Below are 23,789 nucleotides of genomic sequence, written 5' to 3'. Positions count from 1 at the left end.
AAGGGCTCAGTTTCCTACTATACTTTCAGTAAAGTTCATGTTCATATTAATATCTAGAGGTACCATGTTTGAGGCCAAATTAATATTGAGATGTCTCTTCAACACTCATTTACAATTCTTATTTTTTTACTCTCTCTACTGACTGCTATTTCTAATGCCGATTTCGAAGTTGTTTCTTCTCTGCTGTTATAGTGTTATAATCCATCTGCATTTCTATTACATCGCCAGCTAATTGAGTAGGTTTTAGGTAAAGTAAATCCTTTTCCCAATAAAATTTAAATTTTCAGTAGTTTATTAACTTTTTTAAAAAGCAAAACCATATTGACAAAAAATTTTATAGTGTCCATAGATATTGTGTATTCTCATTCTTTATGGCCTTCTGCCTTCAATGAACTCTAATCCATTCCTGTAAAAGAAAAACACACATATTAATACATTTTTTAGTATGGTGTTTCTTATTGCCATTACACTTTTTGTGTTAAACAAACACACAGTAACTTTAGACAACATTTAACGGTGCACTGATTGACTTAAATCCGGCTAGAGGAAGTCAATATTATTAGGTTATTAAGAAAGATTGAGTATAAACAACAACTCCTTCTTCCATTAGACTCCTGAGGTTCTGACTGACGGATGTGGATATAGTAGATATTATGCATTGGTATGAGATAAGACTCCAATGAGTACATTAGCTTTTTGGAATTTCCATGTTTGATTAGTGTGCTTACTGGTTGGTATATCCACAGTGAAAGCAAAGTCAGTTAAGAGATTTTGTACAAAATTGTGATAGTGTATAACTCCGGGTATTAAGGAAAAAGGATATATCGATTGAAATATGTACAGTATACGACCACCCATCATGATTAGCAGTAAGCAATTAAAATTGTATCCATATCCTGTTTATCTGTGTGTGGGTGTTGTGTATTAGAAGCTGGAGCTCAATTTTGAATTTAATCTCCTTCGGATTTGATGATTTACTCGTATTAGAAGCTCTGATCTGGTTTTATTGCAATTAAGCTGGTAGCAAGTGAGCTGGAAATATTAATTGGGTATGATAGGATGTAGAAAGATGACAAAGATGAATGTTGATGATTCTGAGAGTTTAATTATGTTGAAAGAAGGATATGTGCTGTCATTTTATATCTTTATAAGTTTTTAGATAAGCAAACAAACTAGGATAAGGTTTTCTTTTTTGATAAAATTATAGAAAAAAAATTGTCTTTGCGGATTAGGCTTTTACCAAAGATTTTATCTAATGTTAATCCTTGACTTTTTTGTCTTCATCCAGATACATCAGGAAGTCTTATTAGAAAACTCGAAGAAACATCTAAAGCGGTTTCATTAAATCATCTTATGGATTTCTTAGACAACTTGCCTGACATAAATGTTAAACTACACCGAATGAAAAATATTACCAACGAACTTCGTGTTTATGCTTCTCAATTGAGTGATGGTAAATATATTTAAATTATTATATTTTCTTAAATTAATTAAATTTATGATTTAAACCTTTTTTTCAAGGACTTCGTGGTGTTAAACGTGATCTATTGGTTATGTTGACCAAGTGCCAAACACAAGAATGTAAAGATGTTTTGCAAAATTATGAAATCGGAAAATTGGATACCAATGGATTTGATTATAATCAGGTGGGTTATGTTATTTTGTTGTTGTTTGTAAAAAATAAAATTAACTATAAATATGTGTAATTAATATCTCTAATTGTAATTAATATTAAAATTCATTATTCTCATTATTCATGCAAACAAAAAAATTAAATAATACTAAATTTTTGGATCGATGTGTACAAACATTTTTGAATATTTAAAATTTAATTCGAAATATCATTCGCATTATTTGTGTAAAATAGATGCTAGACAGATACTTCCCAAGGGTATGTTTTTATAAACAATGTACCTACTCATATAATTTTTTTTTTTACTAGTAGTCAATATCAATATTTTTTATTATTAATTGAACTTTACTTTTAGCTAGTTATTTTTATTTAGTTTTAATTACCGAAATATTTTTTTTTTTTTTTTGAAAAATTCACCTGTACCTAATTCCCATTTGACCAATGTCATAGAATTTGTATCATTTGAGGAAAGCTATGTAATTACTTTGGCCAAAACCATACCAACATAATGTACCTAAGACCTTTTATGTTTCAACATACTATTTCAATGAAGTTCATTTCTAATTCCATAAAATTCATCGTTTATTATGTAAATAATGTAGTCATATTCCTTACATTTTTTAACTTTAAATTAGAAAAGCAGTTTAATCTATCGGAGATCATTATTTGGTATTCATTTATCTTCCAGAGAAATAAAATTTGACAACTAAAATTAAATGTCCATTCTCTATTCATTTAGTTTTTTTAAATTCAAACTTGATTGCAAATTTGGAAACTTCTAATGCAATCCGTTTGCATTTTTTTAAGAATTCACTTCAGGGCTTCGGATGCTTCATGCTCCAATTGAATATTGAAGCACAGTAGTCAAAGGAGTATTATGGGGTTTTCGTTTGGTAAATTTATATTTTGATCTATAAATGTTTTTTTTTTTTGTTGCGAAACAAATACGTTTTCAGATTGATTTTGATTGGCGTGTATTTGTGTCTGAGAACCAGGCAGTTAGTAAAAGAGGGGTAAATCTGCCGAAAAATCCAGATCTGGAAAATTGATCTAAGATCAAAAAATAAATCAATTTGTTTGTTCAATCGAAGGCAACAGTTTTTTAACAGATCTAAATCAAAAAATAAATTGATTTTTGTACCAAACAAAAACCTCATTAATGTCGCATTTTAGGCTAGTGTATTTCTAAAATTATCTAAGATCCAAAATATTCGTTTTTTTCAATGGATCAGGAAATATTGAAAGTCAAAAGAAATTTAAAATTAACTCGAAGGGTCTGCTTGAAAAAAGTTGAAATGGGACCATTTCTTTAAATTTCGGCATTTAAGTTCTAAACTTTGTTTTTACTTGCGATATAGGTACTATAGGGCAAGTTTAGGATTCGTAAACAAAATCGAACTCGAGATAACAATTTTACATGACATTACGATGATGGAGAATGCCAAAAAAGTGGGTCCGGCAATTCTGTCTGTCTGTCTGTCTGTCCGTCTGTCTGTCCGTCTGTAAGTACCTCGAGCTGCAGCCTAAACTAATGGAGCGATTTTCTTCAAACTTGGTAGTTAGCAGTTTTTGGTGATTCCCTAGAGGGGAAATTGAAATTTTTTTTTTATGACCAAAACTAACGGTACCTGCCATATAACGGAAATAGAAAAGTAAATTTTTTTCGAAAACGGCTCTAACGATTTTGATTAAAATTTTTGTGTATAGTATAACACATAAGATACAACTTTTGAAATAAAAAAAATATTTTTTGTACCGTTATTAACGGTACCTGTAATAGAACGGTTTTTTTGATTTATGAATATCTCGTACAAGACTAACCCGATTTTAACTAAAATTTTTATACAAAAGCGTTCAAATAAAGGTAATATTAAAATTTTAGAAAATTTCCCAAGAACACATTTTTGGATTTTTAAAAAATATTTGAAAATTTTTTTTTGAAAAATCAATTTTTTGAAAACGGGTTTGTGAAAAATTTTTAAATTTCGTTTTTATGTGTAAATTAATTATTTCTTCATAATGACATACCAACTTTTTTTTTTGAAAAATGTTAGAAAATTTTTATATATAAAAAATAATTTTTTTAAAAAACGGCTCTAACGATTTAGGAAAATTTTTTTCTAAAAATTCCTTTCTATACAAGACATAAACTGGCATACTTGTTTTTTTTGTTAAAGATTATTTAAAACGGTGTTTAATTAATTATAAAAACAGATTTTATTTTATTTTATTTAAATTTTCCCCCATATTCTTGAATAAAAAGCTGTAACATTAAAGTCACTTTAAGCATAAGAGCAAGTACGTGCGACCCCAGTCGTGCAATTTATTTTTTTTTTTGTTATGACATAATCTTTGATTTTTTTTAAATTATAGTTTTTGAAATTTTAAAACTTTGTGTAGAAACAAGAAGGCAAAAGTAAATACAAAAAATTTCATAAAAAAACTCTACTCTACCAAAATAAGTACAGTCAAAATCGATTATAATGCCATTGGTTATAATATCGGTTGTTGCGAACTAATTTGTAATCACCGTTTTATTCAAATTATACTAGCCGAATATGGCTTTTAACGATATCGCCTATTTCTAATAAAATTGGTTTAAGAAATCCGTTTTTAATGGTAAATTCAAAACCTATCGCTTTTAATGTATTAATATGAATAGCTAATAACAATTTCGTGCATTTAAAATAATAAATTATGGGAATTTCCATTTGAAGTTGTTTGTTCTAGAACTTCGAATTTTGTTTTTGAGAGCAAATCAAAAAATCAATTTTATATTAGGTTGTCAGGTTAAAAATACGGTTGCAAATGATCGAAATCGATCGAAATTTTTTTTTTTAATTTTGAAGAAAAAGCAAAAAGCTTTACATACTCATTTCAAGGCTCAAAGAAGCTGAATCCAATAAAAGTTGAACGCCGAATTTTGATTGAATCGACATCAAAAGTCTCAACAACTTCCGGATATCGAGATAAATTTTTCAAGAATTTCGAAGTATCAAAATGAACAATTAAAAGTTCGTTGAAGTCAGATCCTGACATAGATGCTCCTCTGTTTAACTGGTTCAAAGCCCAAAAGAATTAGAATACTCTATTAGATACAAAAAAGTGTCCTCTTTTTAAAAAAGAACACAAAATTGAAAATCGTTTCTAACGAAGAATAGTTTAATATAAGCGCTTCCAATTGGGGAGCTCTCGAAAGAAGTTAGAGGACCAAGAAATAGGTACAAGTTATTTGCTCAAATATTTGCTCAAAATGAGGCCTTTTGTGGAATTTTTTGAATGAAGCTTTGTTTTTTGTTTAAGAATCCTTTTTTATTAGAAATCATTCATTAAAATTTTTTTTTTGTTTTTACATTTTTGAGTTTTTTTTAATTAAAAAATCTATTTTGTTAAAAACAACTAAATTAATCCATTTGGTTTTCATTTTAAAGCTTCCCGATGTCACAAGTATTATTGAAAGTGTTGATACTTTAATTGCCAATGGTATTGCATCGGCTGGTAGAGATGGTCGTAAAGCTTGGACAAATTTGCAAAACGACATCAATCGAACCATCGAAGAACATATTCCAAAAATTACCGAATCAATTGAAAAAGTTGGTAAGTACCTATGTTATCGTTAAAAAAATCCTTTTAACTCTTTTAACACTTTTTAAACTTTTATCTCTTCATTTACTAACTTATTTCCTTTTTTATTTATTTTAGGAAAAGAGCTCAAAAAAGCATCTGATGGAATCAACGACTTATTTACAAAGATTACCAAAAATATCGATGAACAAACTAATTCTGGTACAACATTGGCCGATAAATATATACATGAATATAGTATTTATAGATTCTATGCTGGAATAGCTATTAGTTCGGTGCTATTAGTGGTAAAGTTGAAAGAATCATTTTTTATATTTACATGTAAGAATTGTTAAACTTATAAATATGTGTTTTTTTTAGATTCTGACTGCATTAACATGTGCTCTATTCTGTGGTATTTGTGGTAAACGTCCAGATGGTTACGGAGATGATTGCTGCAACAAAGGTTCTGGTTCCAGATTCTTAATGCTGTAAGTAACTGCATGTAATATACAGTAAAACCCGGATAAGTAGGGACTAAAGCGGGTAAGGTACCTGTAGTAGAATTTTTCGAATTTTAAAGCTCTAAACTAAAGCAAACGAAGTTTTTCTTATTGTTGAAAATAGTTTCAAATGTGTAGTTAAAAGAATTTTTTGCAAGTAAATTCAAGCGGGCAAGTTAGTTAAGCTAATGACACTCATCAATTGACTTATTGGATATCTACACCTTGTCAATTTTTTTTGGATTAACTTAAGGTCGTAAAAAGCTATATTAAATCAATAAAGTTGACGTTCTAGAAGTTTCACGAAAAACTAATTAAACGTAGCTAAATTATTCACAGATAAAGCGGTAACAGAGAAGATGCGTACAAGTCTTCTCCGTTACCGTCTTTGTACCGTAATAATTTAGCTATTTTGAATTAGTTTTTCTTGAAACTTCTAGAACTTCAAATTTATCATGAGTTCCTTAAGACCTACCAAGTTTCCAGAAAAAATATATTGCTTCTTCAACGAGATAAACTGGAAAGCGCGAAAATGTTCTGAAAAATGCAAATGGAATGGCCGGATTCTAGAAACAAAACTTTTTGTATTGTATCAGTGTTGAGTTAAACAAAAATGTTAATTTTGAAGTTGGAGATTTAACGTGTTGTAGGCTACTAGATTATTCTTTGCTTAGCATCTATTACACTTCTTTTGCCATCTACCCGCTGAATGGTAAAGAATGGTACAAACCACTTCTCTGTATCCATAGAGGAAGGAATACCTAGAGAGCCGACTCGTACCCCCCTTACCTAAAACACCCGCAAATTTAATTTCAGATAATCTCTCTTATTTTTCTCTTGTTTTCCTATCTGTGAATACGTGTGAAAAGTACAACATTGTATATATATTCCTATAGTACTCTCATGAAGTAGAATTTTCTGTTTTGCGTCGCCACCGCTTTGATCGCTAGTTTATTTTATATTTGAACCTTATGCAGAAAATTGAAATGCAGATCTACCAAAAGATGTCGCTAAAGTATTTTCTTCGATTGATAGTACTATAGAAATATATATACAATGTTGTACTCATTGTATATACAGGGTGTCCCAAAAGTAATGGATCAAACGAAATATGCTGATAGGCAAACTTTAGGGCTCTCAGAATTTGGTAACTTGTTTATCCCAAATCCTTACGGTTTTCGATTTAATGCAGTTTTTGTGAAATTTCGAAAAATCCCGACTTGGCAACAGTATTTTGCTTCCTCCGCTCATAATTGATTTTTGTTTTTTACAATTCTTTCACTAAAACATTGCAAAATAATAAGAAATAATTAATTAATCAAAATATTTTTTATTTCATATGCTATTTTGCTGCAAATTAATTAACAGTTCCATGTTTTATAAAAACTCAATTTCGTAGTTTTATTTCAGAACATCATCCCAAAAAAAATTTGTATGGTCTGACAATGGTTTATTACTTTAAAAACTTGCCGTGTTATTGCAGTTTTCAAAAATGTATACAAGTTTCCAAAGATGAAATTAGAACGAAAGTTATTACAATTTGAATGCAAAAAAAACAGGGGTTTTCAGAGCAAAATAACAAACAAAAAGCGAGGCTTTTATTCAAAAAGAAATTAAAACAACAGCCGAGAAAATGTGTTTATTTTTCTTTGTTATTTTGCTCTGAAAAGCCCAGTTTTGTTGCATTTAAATTGTAATATCTTTAGTTCTAACTTCAACTTTGAAAACTTTTATACATTTTTGAAAACTGCAATAACACGGCAAGTTTTTAAAGCAATAAACCAGTGTCACACCATACAATTTTTTTTCAAGGTGTTATTCTGAAATAAAAGTATGAAATTGAGTTTTTATAAAACATGGAACTGTTAATAAATTTGCATCAAAATGGCGTATGAAATAAAAAATATTTTGATTAATTAGTTATTTCTTATTATTTGGCAATGTTTTAGTGAAAGAATTGTAAAAAACAAAAATCAATTATGAGCGGAGGAAGCAAAATACTGTTGCCAAGTCGAGGTTTTTCGAAATTTCACAAAAACTGCATTAAATCGAAAACCGTAAGGATTTGGGATGAACAAGTTACCAAATTCTGAGAGCCCTAAAGTTGGCCTATCAGCATATTTCGTTTGATCCATTACTTTTGGGACACCCTGTATATTTCTATAGTACTATCAATCGAAGAAAATACTTTAGCGACATCTTTTGGTAGATCTGCATTTCAATTTTCTGCATAAGGTTCAAATATAAAATAAACTAGCGATCAAAGCGGTGGCGACGCAAAACAGAAAATTCTACTTCATGAGAGTACTATAGGAATATATATACAATGAGTACAATTCGTTTAATACCTTCCTTTCACCAGTAGATGTCCTCACAAATTTTGAATTTAAACATGATTTTGGTTTGTACATGAACTTGAATAGCTCAAATAGCTCACTCCAGACACCCACCTTTCAATAAATATGTACAGAAATAAAAAAAAAAAGGTTCGTGTTTTGAATTTATTATATTATTTTTTTATGAATTTATTTCCTACTGAGCACTTAAATTGTTTTTAATTGTTTTGAGCTCAACTCCACAGTTGAATGTGTTGGTGCCATTTAAAATGCAAGGGAAAACTACCACATATAAGCACTGTGGAGTTTTTCCTCTCATTGCAGCTTGTAGGGTGGAAAAGAAAAACCAACCGAAGTCGCGTCTCTAGGTATTCCTTCCTCTATGTCTGTATCTCTGGAACAAACAAAAGAAAAAGAGACTTAATTAGTATTTTTAACATACCTTAACTAAGTATAGTCACAAAGAAAACAATCAATAATAACAAGGAAATTGGTGTTGTTTCTAAGACAGGGGTAAAAAATGTCAAGAACCCTTTATCTATGATATATTATAAACTCTTATCTAGGTAGGTATTACACAAACACATTTTGTTTTGTACTTTGTCTTACCTACCTTATTGATTTATTTTTGCATCGAAAAACCGATGTACCAATGAACAAAATTATGTAGGTACAATGTAGAAATGTACATCACATCCTACTTCCTAGATAAGTATGTAGATAGATTTTTTTTTTGTATTGATAGAGTCAGAGAAATGCTTTCTTTTGTTTGCCTTGTCGACCTTGTCCATTGCCTTTGTTGCTTTGTTCATGTTATTAAGAAAATGGAAGAAAAATCAATAGCCAATAGAGAGATTTTTTCATTTATTTCTTTATAATTCACATTCAGTTTTTGTAAAATATTTCACTTATAGAAGAGAAAAACACAAGTAATTTATCGCTTCTCGGCCTTATGGCTAAGATCAAAGTGTAGTATCTGTTCTTATCAGCTTAACATCTGATAGATCCCCCATCGGGGGACAACAAATGTTAAACTGATTTTTGGAAATAGACGGAGTGCTAGGGGCTTGCTCCACCTCTGTCGCGGGTTGGCCCGGTATTGCAGTACCGCCGGGATCGGCCCAAATAAAAAATACATCATTAGTACAGGAAAGATAGACTTTTTCGTGGAACGAAATATAGGACGGCTGAATTTTTCAAATCTGAAAGAGGGGTATTAGAAAAGCTTAAGTCCTGGCCATAAACAAAAAATACCAAGACTGGAAACTCGGCGGTCAACTGACGTTTGCCTACAAGCTGGGAGGTGTGGTGAATGTCGTGAACCTATCGTTGTGTTCGTGTTGGATGTGTGGTGAATGTCGTGAATCTATAAATGTGTGCGTGTTAACGTCATTTACCAACGTGGTGGCTTTCACATATATTCACAGACAGCACTGTACACAAAAGGGTTTTGGGGGGAAAGACGTACGAAATTTTCCAGTCTTGGTATTTTTTGTTTATGGTCCTGGCTTTCGGGACGCCACCCCCCTGGCGAAATCCGCCATTTTGGAAAACGCGAATCGCTCTATATCTCCAAAACTATTTGTCCTAGAGAAATGGTTATCAGACCAAAGTTCTTGGAAATTTAATTATCTTTTTCTTTGTCATACATTATTTTTCTGAGCGGGCAAAAGTTTTGAGGTTATGTTGTTTTAATTTATTTTTTTTCGGTTTTTTTTAAGTTTTTATCATTCCCGCTAATAGTAACCACGGTTGCCACTCGCATAAAAAATTTCCTACCAAAGTTTCCAAAAAAACCTACCAATTCAAAGAAAAACCTACCCAACGAAAATTTTCGATTTTAAGAGAATAAATTCTTGTTTAAAAAAATAAAATGCACGACTGGGTCGCAAGAACTTGCTCTTGGAGTTATAGTTGCTTAAATTTTTAAGACTTTTTATATAGAAATTTGGAAAAAAAAAAATAAAATTCGTTTAAAAAAATAAAATAAAGTCTGAAATTAAATTGCCCTCCAAAACAAGTATGCAGTTTTGATTGATATATAAACGTGCATTTTTAGAAAAAAAAATTTCAAAATCGTTAGAGCCGTTTTTTAAAAAAACAATTTTTTATAAATAATTTTTTGGAAAAACTTTTTAAATAAAATTGTAATGCCATTTTGTAGAAATCACTAATCAAGAATGTGAAGTTAGTGTCAACACAAAACATGAAAATGGATGAGCTCAGACACCAACAATGATAGGATACTGCGTTTACATACACTACTTAATATTATTACTCTCGGTTTAGATGGGCACATTTGTTTGGCACAAATATTTTGGGTAGATTTGACATAATTACAATTTTTTTTGTCAATTATTAAAAATAAAATTATTTTAGAGAAAGAACTTGGAAAAACCTACCAAATTGACTTCAAACCTACCAACCTACCCAAGGTAAAAAAACCTACCCAGTTTGGTAGGATCCTACCCACTCCGGCAACCGTGATAGTAACATAATTTTTTAAACAGTTAAAGTTATAGACCATCAAATTACCAATAATTTGGTATATTTTTGGAAGTCATGCGATGTATGAGTCGAAAGTTATTGATCTGAATACTATAGACCAGGGTTCGGACTTCAGTTTCAAAATTTCGAAGCAAATTTGAAAAAAAAGTGAAGTAGATCCAAAATTTCGGAAGTAGATTTCAACATTAAACTTTCAGAACATTTATTTCCAAAAATTTATTCAAAAAAAATTATTTTTCAACAAAATTATTTTTCTTTACTTTTTTATTATGATCTTTTCCAAAAGATGTAACGGTGCTTAAGGGTAAATTCAAAGACCATATAACAAGTAAAGATGTCGCACGTAGAACAAATCTCTGTGCTTGAAAATTTCTACCATCAGATTTTACCCATAGGTCCAAAACATGTATCCAAGAATTAAATTGTTGAGAAACATTTTAAAAATTTTCAATGAGTGTGTAGAAAAGAGAGGGTTGATTTTTATAGATGAATTTATTTAATGGGAGAGAGCGAGATGGTAGTTAAATGTTGATACGAATAAGGAAAAGAAAAAAAAAATACATACAATTGTCTACGAGAATGTATGAATTATTTTTTTTTCTTAAATTAGGTATTCAGGAAACTGATAACGACACATTATTCAAAATAATAATTTCAATAAGAACAATTTTATATGTGACAAGAGTATAAGAGCTAAATTGAGTGAAAATGAATTTCAACCTTCAAATTGTCAATAGGTCCAAATCCAAATCATAATAAAGCAGAAATCCTTCGCAACATCAAAATGAGTTCTTATCATGAGTGGGAAAGAGAGAGTTATTTTTAATACATTTGTTAAATGCGAAGGACCGAGATGTAAGTTGAATAGAAGCAAATGAAAACAAAAAAGATCGTTTTGTGATGGAAGCAGGTAGGTATAGCGAATAGATTTTTTTTCACAACTGGATTGCTTCACACAAGCAGGGCGACGAGAGGGCTGTTTAAAAAAGGGATGTAAGAAAAGAAAGAAAAAAAGAGTTTTGTAAGTGAATAGTATAGGTGGGGTGGGTAAGTATATATTTAAGCAGGTTGATTGTTTTTTTTTTACAGAAACGGAACAAAATACCTAAATCGTACACCTACGTACACACATTAAAATAAATATCTATTTGCCCTCGAAAGTTTTATAAGAAAAAATATACCTACCTACTCAAAAAAAAAAAAAACAATCAACCTGTTTAAATATATACTTACCCACCCCACCTATACTATTCACTTACAAAACTCTTTTTTTCTTTCTTTTCTTACATCCCTTTTTTAAACAGCCCTCTCGTCGCCCTGCTTGTGTGAAGCAATCCAGTTGTGAAAAAAAATCTATTCGCTATACCTACCTGCTTCCATCACAAAACGATCTTTTTTGTTTTCATTTGCTTCTATTCAACTTACATCTCGGTCCTTCGCATTTAACAAATGTATTAAAAATAACTCTCTCTTTCCCACTCATGATAAGAACTCATTTTGATGTTGCGAAGGATTTCTGCTTTATTATGATTTGGATTTGGACCTATTGACAATTTGAAGGTTGAAATTCATTTTCACTCAATTTAGCTCTTATACTCTTGTCACATATAAAATTGTTCTTATTGAAATTATTATTTTGAATAATGTGTCGTTATCAGTTTCCTGAATACCTAATTTAAGAAAAAAAAATAATTCATACATTCTCGTAGACAATTGTATGTATTTTTTTTTTCTTTTCCTTATTCGTATCAACATTTAACTACCATCTCGCTCTCTCCCATTAAATAAATTCATCTATAAAAATCAACCCTCTCTTTTCTACACACTCATTGAAAATTTTTAAAATGTTTCTCAACAATTTAATTCTTGGATACATGTTTTGGACCTATGGGTAAAATCTGATGGTAGAAATTTTCAAGCACAGTGATTTGTTCTACGTGCGACATCTTTACTTGTTATATGGTCTTTGGTAAAACGGTTAATTCAGCATAATCTAACAAATTTTTGATCCGGAATTCTTCAAAATCAGTCAAAATTACTTTGACAAACTTTATTTCTATCTTGAATTCGAAAAATCCATTCATCTTTTGAGATATCAGTTGACAGTTGAGCTTTATTTCTCAATGCCTTGACCAGATTTAAAATTGAAGTTAAATCCTTTTCTCTAAATTTATTACTTGAAAAATATTTTTCAATTAAGAAATAGAAGTAGATCCTGAAAAAGAGAAGTAGGGAAGTAGATTTTATTTTTTGCCCAAAATCGAATTGGTTTGAAAAGTCATATGATCTTCAAAAGTATACCAAATTCATGGAAATTTGATGTTCTTTAACTTTAATCATGCTAAAAAATTATGTTTCTATCATAGAGAAAGAGAAAAATTAAAAAAAAAAACAAAAATTAAAAATTAAACAACATAACCTAAAAAGTGATATCCTCGCTGAAAAACAGTGCATGCACAAGAAAAGATATTTATATTACCTACAATTTTGGTTCAGTAACTTATTCGATCAAGCCAATAGTTTGGGAGATATAGACCAATTCGCGTTTTAAAAAATGGCGGATTTTTCCATTGGGTTGGTGTCCCGAAAACCAGGACTTAAGCTTTTCTAATACCCTTCTTTCAGATTTGAAAAAAATCAGCCTCCCTTTAATTCGTTCCACAAAATGCCTGATTTCTTTACTAATTTTCCTGTACTTAGACTATAGTTTTCAATTCAATAACTTTCGACTCATACATCGCATAACTTTCAAAAATATACCAAATTATTGGAAATTTGATGGTCTATAACTTTTACGGTTTAAAAAATTATGTAACTAGTACTGGGATTGTTATAATCTTAAGAAAACCGAAAAAAAAAATAAATTAAAACAACATAACCTCAAAACTATTGCCCGCTGAGAAAAATAATGTACTACAAAGAAAAAGATAATTAAATTTCCAAGAACTTTGGTCTGATAACCATTTCTCTAGGACAAATAGTTTTGGAGATATAGAGCGATTCGCGTTTTCCAAAATGGCGGATTTCGCCAGGGGGGTGGCGTCCCGAAAACCAGGACTTAAGCTTTTCTAATACCCCTCTTTCAGATTTGAAAAATTCAGCCGTCCTATATTTCGTTCCACAATAGGCCTGTTTTTTTACTAACTTTCCTGTACTACATTCATATTATAACTATCTTATATTTTTATTATTTTGTTTGATTAATTATTAATTTATTAATTATTTGTTTTTGAATCTTTTAAAAATTTAATCCAATAAAAAATATACATTAGAATATAAATATATTGTTTTTTAAACACTTTTTTTTTATTTAAAACAATGATTATTTTAGATTAGGTTATTTTAATTGATATAAAATAATCTTAATTAAATTATAGACATAGACTAGTATTTTTTAGATTAGGTTATTTTAATTGATTTAAAATAATCTTAATTAAATTAAATATTATTTATAATAATAGAAAGCAATGTAAAAATTATTCTTGCAATTGCAACCCTACGTCATCGGAAGTTAAAAAAAAGTGTATCGAATATTCTACTTTCTGATTTTTTCAACTTTTATTGAAAAATACCTAGCTAATAATTCAAAAATCTCATTTTTTAATAATGAAAGCTTAAGAAAAACATTTTTTTTTTAAATTAAAACATTAATTAAATTAGTAAAATCTTTTTTGAAAATTTTTAATAAAAACTCTCAAGAATTTTTACTTGACTAAGAAATTTGACAAAAAATAAAATAAAAAAAATATTTAATGCACACATTTTGGATTGAATTCTCTTTTTTAATTCAGAATTGAATTTGCAATTATGGTATCTTACATTTTTTTTGTACCTAATGCAAAATATTTGTATATGCAATCAAAATTTTATTTTCATTGCAATTTTTTTCAGTTGTGAATTGTGATAAACCTTTTTTTTAAATTCGAACATTTTGTATGGCAATACTATACATATTTTGAATGCAAATTTTTGTATTTGCAAATAATTATGGTTTTTTTAGTTTTAAATACTTACACTTGCCCAAAAAATTAAAGGAACACAAACAAATCGTGATTTTTTTTTCAAACCCAAAAAAAATTAAAACTTTTCAAAAAAAGTTGAATTTATCAAAATTCAATTTTTTTTGAAAAAATTTCATACCATTTTAGATTTTTTTTATTTTAAAGTTCATAGGTACCCTCACAACAGAAAAACTGTTATGAATAAATCTGTAAAAAAATCTTAGAAGTTTGAAAGAAAAAGAAACTTGAAACTAAATAAATAACCTTTTAAAAATAATCATTCTATCAAAAAAAATTTCCGACTTTTTTTTTAAAGAAAAATAAAAACCAAAAGAAAATTTAAAAAATTTGATTTTTAAACAGTTGCAATGATTTAGCTATTTTACCGTTCGAAAGAAAATATTTGGCATTAAAATTCTAAAACTAGGAAATGTAACTTTCACATATTTTTGTTTTGTCATGATAAGATCATTTTTTACTGAGATACAGCCTTTCGCAAATTACTGAACAAATCTAGAATTTTTTGTGTTCCTTTAATTTTTTGGTCTAGTGTAGGTACATTTTTTTATTCATATTTTTACAACGCTGCTGTGACTTAGTAAGATGAAATACAGCGGAAAAGAGATCATAGTACAAATCTTTTAATGGTCAAATGGGTACATATAAGAAAGATAACGATAACTAAGTTCTTTCCTTGTTTGGTGTAGAAGAAGAAAAAACATTTAATATGGTAGTTCTGAAATGAAAGTTTTACAGATTTTAATGATATTTTACATTTTGTTTTGCTTACCAAAATTCTTAAGGTCTCTGTAGGCTCAATGGTTTCCAAGATATTGTTTTTTCAAATATCATAAATTTTATCGAAATCGATTACCTACCAAAATTTTTTTCTTATCCAATTTTTTTTACGACTTATGGCTGGCGCTCAAATCACCTTTAAAAATCTACATACAAAATCATTAAAAAAAAAAAAACAAAAAATCAACATTTTTTGACAGAAAATCTCTCTTTTCAGAGTTAGGACACCTAGTTTTCTATATTGGGTCACTGTGGTGTATGTGGAATTTTTTTTTTTTATATTGAAAAAAAACTACTGTTTGAAATTATTCAGTTTTCTTTCAATTTCCGATTGGGTTTGCAAACTGAGAGCTAAAATTAACTAACACCTTTTATGAAATTCAACAAAGTTCAATAATTTTTGTATACCCCAATAAAAAATAAATATCAACACTAATACCTAAATTCTAAATAAATTAAATATTTCTTTTTATTTTACAGAGCTGTTGCTGTGATTTTCTTAACAATTTCGATATTGGCAGTCGCTGCTCTCGTCCACTTCCTCATTGGATTGGTTCTACAACGTGGTGTTTGCGTTCCTCTCAGGTAAAACAAAACACCAAAATCTATCAAACTAATTCACTAACATTCAATTCTCTTTTAAAGGAATCCAAAAACCGATGACTTATTCCAGTATGTTGATAACTTGGTTGATCTCAATAACGTATTCTACAATACCAACAATCCCAAACAAAGAAATGGACCACTTAGCACTGGCAATTTACCACCATTCCGTATTTCTCATGTCATTACCGCTTGTCAAGCCAATGAAACAATTTACGAAGTTTTACATCTTTATAATCTCTTTGATATCGAATCAATCAATGAATACCCAGCTCAATTGAATGTTATTAAAACTCTTGAAGAATTTGTCGATGGTATTAATTTCGAATCAAAAATTGTCATTCTTAGTGAAGAGAATGAAAAGAAGATTCTTGCCATTGCCTCGTCAGATTTAAATACATTCGATCGGGATAAGTTCACTGACAATCTTAATGAAAACATTACAATTTATTCACTCAAATCATTGGCAACTCAGTTGAGAAAAACTGCTGAGAAAATCAAAGGCAGCTCAATGAATGACGTTCAAGTTGGTCTTCGCAATCAGGCATTGCATTTGGAGACTTATGAAGATAATCTGGTGCTTCCAATGCGTGAACAAACACGAGAATTAATTGCTCTAGCTGAAGAACTTCAATCTAAACTCAGCTATCAAGATAAATCATTTGAAAAGTCTATAAAGTCACTGGTGAATGAGATCAAACAAGCTCAAACATTCATCAATGTTAAGGGACGTGACTTTATTAAGGAAACAGCTGTTAAATTGACCACATTCTTCAGTGAAGAAATTCAACGTTATTTGGATTTGGTCATTAAATCTATACAGACGATAGTTGGTAAGTGTGCCCCATTGGCACATGTCTATGATTCAGCTATTGTATCAGTTTGCAATAAATTTGTCGATCCATTGGTAAGTTTTTTTTTTTTATTTTTTATCATATTCCATTCAAAACCATTTTTATAATCTTTTGTTTGTTTTTTTATTTAGAATGGTTTCTGGGCTGGTGTTGCCTGGTGTGTCATCCTTTTCCTGCCAACGTTAGTGATAAGTGTTAAGCTATCTAGTTTGTATCAGAAATCAGATCCCTATCCGGGACCCCTAGTCGAATCGTAAGTATTATTATTGTTATTATTTATTTCAATATCAATCGAATATTTCATATTTATTCATATAAAAAACAACATTCAATTTACAATAAAACAAAATAAACAAAAAAAAATATTTATAAAATAAAAAATTAAGTGGAATACCACCCCCTTCCCAACACATCCCATTATATTGATAGTTATGTTTATGAAAATATTGTTGGAAGGTTCTCAATTTTGATTGTTATTTGTTTTTTAATTTTAATATTTTTTGTTTGAATTTTTAACTCTGTTTAATGTTATAATGTTATTTTCTCTTATAAGTAAATGTAGTTTTTTTTTTTTTAATATTAAAAATTAAAATTTTATTTAAATATTTGTATAAGCAATTGAATGAGTTAAAAGCTAGGATATAATATAATTATTTTATTACTGAAACTTATGTTTTGCGTTAAACTAATAAGATAAATAAAATGTTTGAATTATTTAACTAGTTATCTTTTTTTATTAAATATTTTTTTTTGCTAATTTGCTACGAAAAATAACTTTTGTTTTATAAACTATGTTAATTTCATTGTTTTTGCATATTAATGTCATAAAAAACGCTTTTTATAACTTTTGTGTATTAGGACTCGTTTCATCACACATTAAATACATACCTACAATTAACAAAACAGGCTTTAACTAAATCGATCTTTTAAAACAAAGCTGATAAGAAATTTTTATTTGATAAAATACAAAATAAGCGTATTTGTGCACCAAGCGTTCATAGAGAATGCGAAAAAGTGCGAAATAACGGCTCCAATGACTTTGATTAATTTTGTCGATAGGTATACAGTTGCCAACAAGCTAGTTGGCACTTTTAAAGTAAAATAAAATATTTTTTGAGATGTTATTAACTGTATACAATCCTTTTATTCATATATCTGACTTACTCGTAAACGTTTCAACCGTTTTTGACGAAAAATTTTAGAAGAAAATACATTTTTGGGTTATCGAATGGCATTTATCGATATTTTTTTTAATGTTTGAAAATTTGTACGTTCAAAAAATTACTTTTTTTAAAATGATTCTAAAGATTTTGAAATATTTTTTAAGAACTATTTGTTCTTTGTCAAATAATATAATGGCATTATTTAAAAAAATGGAAAAAAAAATAAACTTGAAGAAAAAAAAAATTTTTTTTTTTCTAAAATGATGTTTTTGAAATTAAATTTGTCAGAAGACTTAGTTCAAGAACAATATTATAGCTTTCGAAAAACATATACAAAATCAAAATGTCTTTTTTGATGTTTTTTAACAATTGTTTCCTCATTCTAAGTCAAAATGCCCTCCCGTGTATACAAAAATGCTTATAACTCAAAAAAGGGATCAGGTACGATTTTGAAGTTAACATATTTATGGCGTTTTCGATTGGCTCTCCGGATGCGTCCGGCATCATTCAGAAGCCTTCTGAAAGTGTTTTATTCGCACAAAACTGACAGACAGAACGCTTCTCAGAAGAGAAATTCTCTTCTCGATTTAAAATCAGAAGCACTAATACATTAAAACTAAAATGTCAACAAATAAATACTCAATCATTATTATTTTGTTGTCATTCAAAAATTTTAATGAAATTAAAATTAATAATAAGATTGAAATGGGTACCTTAATGCAGTGGAATAATTTTGTATACCATTTTCTTCTCCCGTCGTCTTCAGATTTATAATTTTTATAATTTTTTCGTTTGAAAAAAAAAAATAATATCAATATTTGACATTTGAAATTTCACAAACACAAAACAAAAAAACAGAATTGAGTGGAAGCGACTTGACCTGTTCCATTCGATTTCAGAATGAGTGAATTCTTGAGTGAAACCAATCGAAAACGACATTAGAATCCTGAAATCAGTCCGAACAATCCTGCATCATTACTTTTGGGGTCCATTTTTGTAAAACCTGCTTCAAGATCACCGTGCATAGGTACTTCGTTTGGAAGTCAAAGTTCTTTAAACGATTTTTTACAATTTAAAAACAAAAAGTTTATGTTTTAATTTTTTTTTTAAGATCAAATTAAACTATTTTTTATGAATGACCAGACAAAAAGTCTGGTTACTCTAAGAGGAAGTACCTATGACCAAATCGTGCATTTTAAATATAATTACATATACCTAGTAATATAGTAATAGGGGTCCATTGTTATACAAACTCATTATACACATAGTTTCAAGATTTTGGCATTGAAATCTTTCTATTCTATTTGAATTTTAATTTATACGTAATTTTTAGATCAGCTCTATTTTCTAACTTAAAATTTAGCACATCAATGTATACATATACATATATGAAGGTTCTTTAAAAACTATAAAAATCGATTTTGTTTGAACTTTTAACCTAGTTTCTTAAAAATAGTTATTTATTAATTCTTAAATGAATTGATAGCAATTTGTTTTATCGTTTTGGAAAAACTGACTTATGTACTTTTCAAAATTTTATAAATTTTTCATTAAAAATAGATAGTGTTAGTAAAAATTTCTTTGAATACTTTTATGACAATCAACTAAGCTGTATTTAACTATGAATTTTGGTTCGTTATATGGCTTGCGATCAAAAGCCATTAAAAATTCGACTTTAGAAAAAAAAAAGAACAAAAAAAAAAAAAAAATATGTTTCAGAGATTTTTTTTTGTCCATACAAATTAATGATTTTATAGATTTTTCAAAGCTTTCTTTAATGGAATGAGCATCTTAATTTTTTTTAAATTGGTTTAGTGATATTATAATTTTAACAGTTAAAGTTTTTCAAATAAAACAAAAATATCACGTATACGTCAAAGTGACCCAGTCTTTATGCCTAAATATCTAAAGAAAATTAATGTCACCATTTAATAAAATACCTACAAATTTTTCCAATTTTTGAATTTGATTGACCCAACAAAGTTTTGCTGGTAATATTTTAACAAAAGAAAATTCTAGTTTTTTTGTGCATTCAAAAAAATCAAATTTTCTCGAAAATAAAAAATGAAATAAAAAAAAAAAAATAAAGCTTCCACAGGAGCATAATTTATAGTTGCAGTTGATACTGAACAATTCTTAAACTGATATGTTGAAGTAAATCAAACAAAGCTTATTTATGTAACATGAATTTTATACTTAGGTATTGTTTTAAGGTAAGTTATGTATTGTCTTAATATAATGAAAGGAAATGTTATTAGGTTTATTTGATGCTTATATACGTATTTGTTTCTCATCTGTGCTTTATTATATTTCCACAAAAACATCTTTCTTTAACTTATAAATCAAATTTTTAAATTATGTTTATTTCGCATTTTGTATTTAAATTTATATATCGCTAGCTTTTGACTCAATTCAATTCAATCAATTGCATTTTTTTTCTAAATGTTGTTAAAAATTCAATCAATTTTTATTATACAAATTTCAATTCATTCATCATTGTTATGTTTTAAAAAATTTGTTGCTTAAACATTAATTTTCGCTTTAAATATTTTTATGCTTATTTATATTTTTATAAAATAGAAGTTGAAATTGACAAAAAAAAAATTGTGAAATGTTTTGTTCCAAATTTTCTTGTTAATTGTTTGTTTTTTTTCTCATACTTTTATTATTTTGTTTGTTTGTTTTGTTGAATGTTTTAAAAAATTAATTTTTCTTATTAAAAAAAAAAGTCTAAACACAATAACGTTTCATGCAAAAGTAAAAAAAAAATCATACAAATAAAAATAGAAAAGAAAAGTTAAAAAAATGAAAAAAAAGAAAATATTGCAAAATTTCTGTAAAATTTTCAGGGAGTATTTGTATGATGCGTACAGTGAACGTGATCACATTCCATTGGCAAAGTAAGTGTTAAATGTTTTTTAAATTTTATTAATAACATTTTTTATTATTTTATTTTTTGTTATTCTTTGGTGTTTCCTTGAGTTTAATTTTTTTGTTTATATTTATTTGATTTGGTGTCCTCTATAAAAAGTTGATTTGGTACCGTAAATAAAAAAAAAAATATATGGGAACTTTCTGAATTGCTTTAAATTCTGTTATAAATTTTTAAAATACAGAAATACTCAAAAAAAAGGTTATTAGTTTGCAAAAGTCATCATTTAAAAACTTTATTCAAGATTTAAAACAAACCCAAATTTGAGGCAATTCTGAGAGTTCTAATTTTGTAAACCCCATCCAATCCCATTATTTAGCTTAAATTCAAAAGTGTTTATTAAATTTTTCCTGATTTCCTTGCATGCTTATACACAAAACAATACATTTGAATATGCTTTGATCCTAAAAAAAAAAAAAAAAAAACTACCACAATGCCCTTAATCTCACTTCCTGATTTCAAAACTCCTTTTTTAGTTTTTTTCTCCGTTTGCTAGCGGTGAATGGTTACAATCTCTAACAACTATACATTTTGAAAAAAAAAAACAAAAAAAAAAATAGGCAACTTTTCTGTATCGCTTCTTAATAGAACAAAAAAATTTTGTAATCCTTTAAAAGTCCTATTTTCTGTCTTAACTCACAAAAAATTCTCTTAAATTTTGTTTTCTCCTTAAAACTTAACTCAAATTCCAAAAAAAAAAACAAAAAATCCTTCGTTAATATTGTAGTGGACCTAAAAATAAACGAAGAAAGAGCAAAGAACGTAGACGAAGCTCTCGTGATCGTCGAGCCGATTACTTTGAAGACTCAGGCTCATCTCATGGACCTGGACCAGCGGGTGGACGTGACACTCGTTATAATGATATGGCTCCAAAGTAAGTAAAAAATTTAATGTTTATTTTTTTTTTTTCAAATTAAATTTTTGAATTTCAAATTTTTTTTTTGTTCAAATTGAATTTTTTTATAATAATTTTTGAATGATCGTTAAAATTTTAACTAATATTAAAACAAAAAATATAATTTTTAATTTTTTGATATATGGAATGAATTAGATTTTTTTTAATTAATAATATAATTATTATGTCCTCTATATTTTATTTATTCTTGTGGAGGAATTGTTTGTTATTTGTTTGAAATGCGGAATGATTCTCATTTAGTTTTATATTTTACTTTTTGTTAATTTTCTTTTTATTTCACTTTATAAATAATTTTTTTTCTCAGGGCGGTTTTTGGTTATGAAAATGTCAATTGAAATGGTTAACGAGCTTTTTTTTTTGATGAAGTATTGTTATGATGTGTACTCAAATATATTTTATTTGAAGAGTACAATTAAGATACAATTTTAATTATAAGATTTATTAAGAATTCGCTCATAAAGCGTATTTTACATGCAATCAATTTAATTTAATAAATCATTATATTCTATGATTAGCGTTATATAAAAAGTAGAATATTATAAAAAAAGTAGATATAAATATAAACAGCTTAAGTAACAATTTAATACGGAGTAGCACAATATTTTTCCCTACAATTTTCTTAGAAATCAAAACAAAACCACGGTTTATTTATGGAAACTGCTAGACCTTATTAGTGTAAAAAGTTAAAGTTGTCTTTTTTTGTCAATTAAATTTTTGGATGAGGGCTTATAATTTGTTCAATGCCATACTAATTAAAAAAAAAAAAAATTAATGCTGCAGCTTGTTTTCTAAGAAAAAAAATTTAAACTATGCCTCAAATATAGCCTTTCATTAAATTGTTCAATTTGAAGTTTACCACTAGCCCCGTCAAAATAAAGACAAAATAGATGCGTATGCGAGCAACAAACTAAGTAACATCGAACTCTATAAAAATGTTGATTTTCTAAACTACATCAACATTTTTCTGCTATAAAACTACACATTTTTTCGGACTGAAGCCTGAATTGTACCCATTATTCTAAGTTCTCACCTTGTTTTGGACCTACACAATTCTTCTTGGCTTTGCTTTTCTTGCCTTGAAGAATAATCTTGAGATCTTCGATTTTCAAAACCATTTAAATCGACCCATTATGATGTTTTCCTCTGACACTTTTAAGGTCTTATCTCCAACGCAATTATGAGTACGAATATTGTTTTTTTCGGAATTTTATTCGAAATATGGTAAAAAAATTAAATTTGTAAGACTTTTTATATAAAAATTTGGAAAATGTAGGTACCTACTACAGTAAAAAAAAAAATAAAATAAAATAAAATCTGAAATTAAATTGCCCTCCAAAACAAGTATGCAGTTTTGATTGATATGTTAAGATGCATTTTTAGAAAAAAAAACTTTCAAAATCGTTAGAGCCGTTTAAAAAAAAAAAAACAATTTTTTATAAATAATTTTTTGGAAAAAAAGTTTAAAAAAAAATTGGTATGCCATTTTGTAGAAATCACTAAAAACAAAATTTTAAAAAAATTCAATGTCTCGTTTACGAAAATTTGATTTTCCAAAAAAAAATTTTCAAAATTTTTAAAAGAATCCAAAAATTATTTTTGTCAAAATTTTATTTTTGGCTTATATATAAAGTATATTTTTTTTTTTTTTTTTCACTTCAGATTCTTTGATGTAGTAAGCTTAGAACAAGCTTTTAACTACAATCAGAGGCTCATCATAAGTGCATGTTAGTGGTTAGTAGACAAAAAATACAACCTCCCACATGCACAATATAAAAACAAAATAATTACAAACAAATTTACAAGTTATAAAATTATAAGTACAAAAAATCCAACATTTATTTAAAACATTGATTAACAGTCACGATTGTGGAGCACTGGTTCGAAACAATGTTTTTAAACCCATTTTCGTCAAATTAAAGTCTAAGGATGAATGGTTCAAGTTAAAAAGTTTACTCATGCGACTAAGAGGCTCATTAAT

The 23,789-nt window shown here is 28.0% G+C and overlaps 1 protein-coding gene and 1 non-coding gene across 5 annotated transcripts in view; both read left to right on the top strand.

Moving 5' to 3' along the window:
* The window catches only part of LOC129910824 (prominin-like protein), a 168,808-nt gene that overhangs the window by 134,726 nt on the left and 10,293 nt on the right, over nucleotides 1–23,789 (top strand). For 2 of the 4 annotated variants that reach the window (XM_055988398.1, XM_055988397.1), the window contains 11 exons: nucleotides 1,289–1,453; nucleotides 1,522–1,646; nucleotides 1,868–1,891; nucleotides 5,065–5,230; nucleotides 5,336–5,505; nucleotides 5,579–5,688; nucleotides 15,824–15,928; nucleotides 15,989–16,853; nucleotides 16,932–17,053; nucleotides 20,813–20,863; nucleotides 21,623–21,769. In XM_055988398.1, the coding sequence (XP_055844373.1) occupies nucleotides 1,289–1,453; nucleotides 1,522–1,646; nucleotides 1,868–1,891; nucleotides 5,065–5,230; nucleotides 5,336–5,505; nucleotides 5,579–5,688; nucleotides 15,824–15,928; nucleotides 15,989–16,853; nucleotides 16,932–17,053; nucleotides 20,813–20,863; nucleotides 21,623–21,769 (2,050 nt within the window). The remainder of the gene's footprint in view (nucleotides 1–1,288; nucleotides 1,454–1,521; nucleotides 1,647–1,867; nucleotides 1,892–5,064; nucleotides 5,231–5,335; nucleotides 5,506–5,578; nucleotides 5,689–15,823; nucleotides 15,929–15,988; nucleotides 16,854–16,931; nucleotides 17,054–20,812; nucleotides 20,864–21,622; nucleotides 21,770–23,789) is intronic. The other 2 variants (XM_055988395.1, XM_055988396.1) reach the window with 2 other exon arrangements.
* LOC129912822 (U2 spliceosomal RNA) lies at nucleotides 8,973–9,166 on the top strand. The gene has a single exon (XR_008771919.1). It is a non-coding gene; the product is annotated as a U2 spliceosomal RNA (small nuclear RNA).

The sequence above is a fragment of the Episyrphus balteatus genome, chromosome 2, assembly GCF_945859705.1.
Source record: "Episyrphus balteatus chromosome 2, idEpiBalt1.1, whole genome shotgun sequence".
Taxonomy (NCBI): domain Eukaryota; kingdom Metazoa; phylum Arthropoda; class Insecta; order Diptera; family Syrphidae; genus Episyrphus; species Episyrphus balteatus.
Note: the sequence above shows the minus strand (reverse complement) of the source record. Positions and strands in the feature narration are given on the sequence as shown.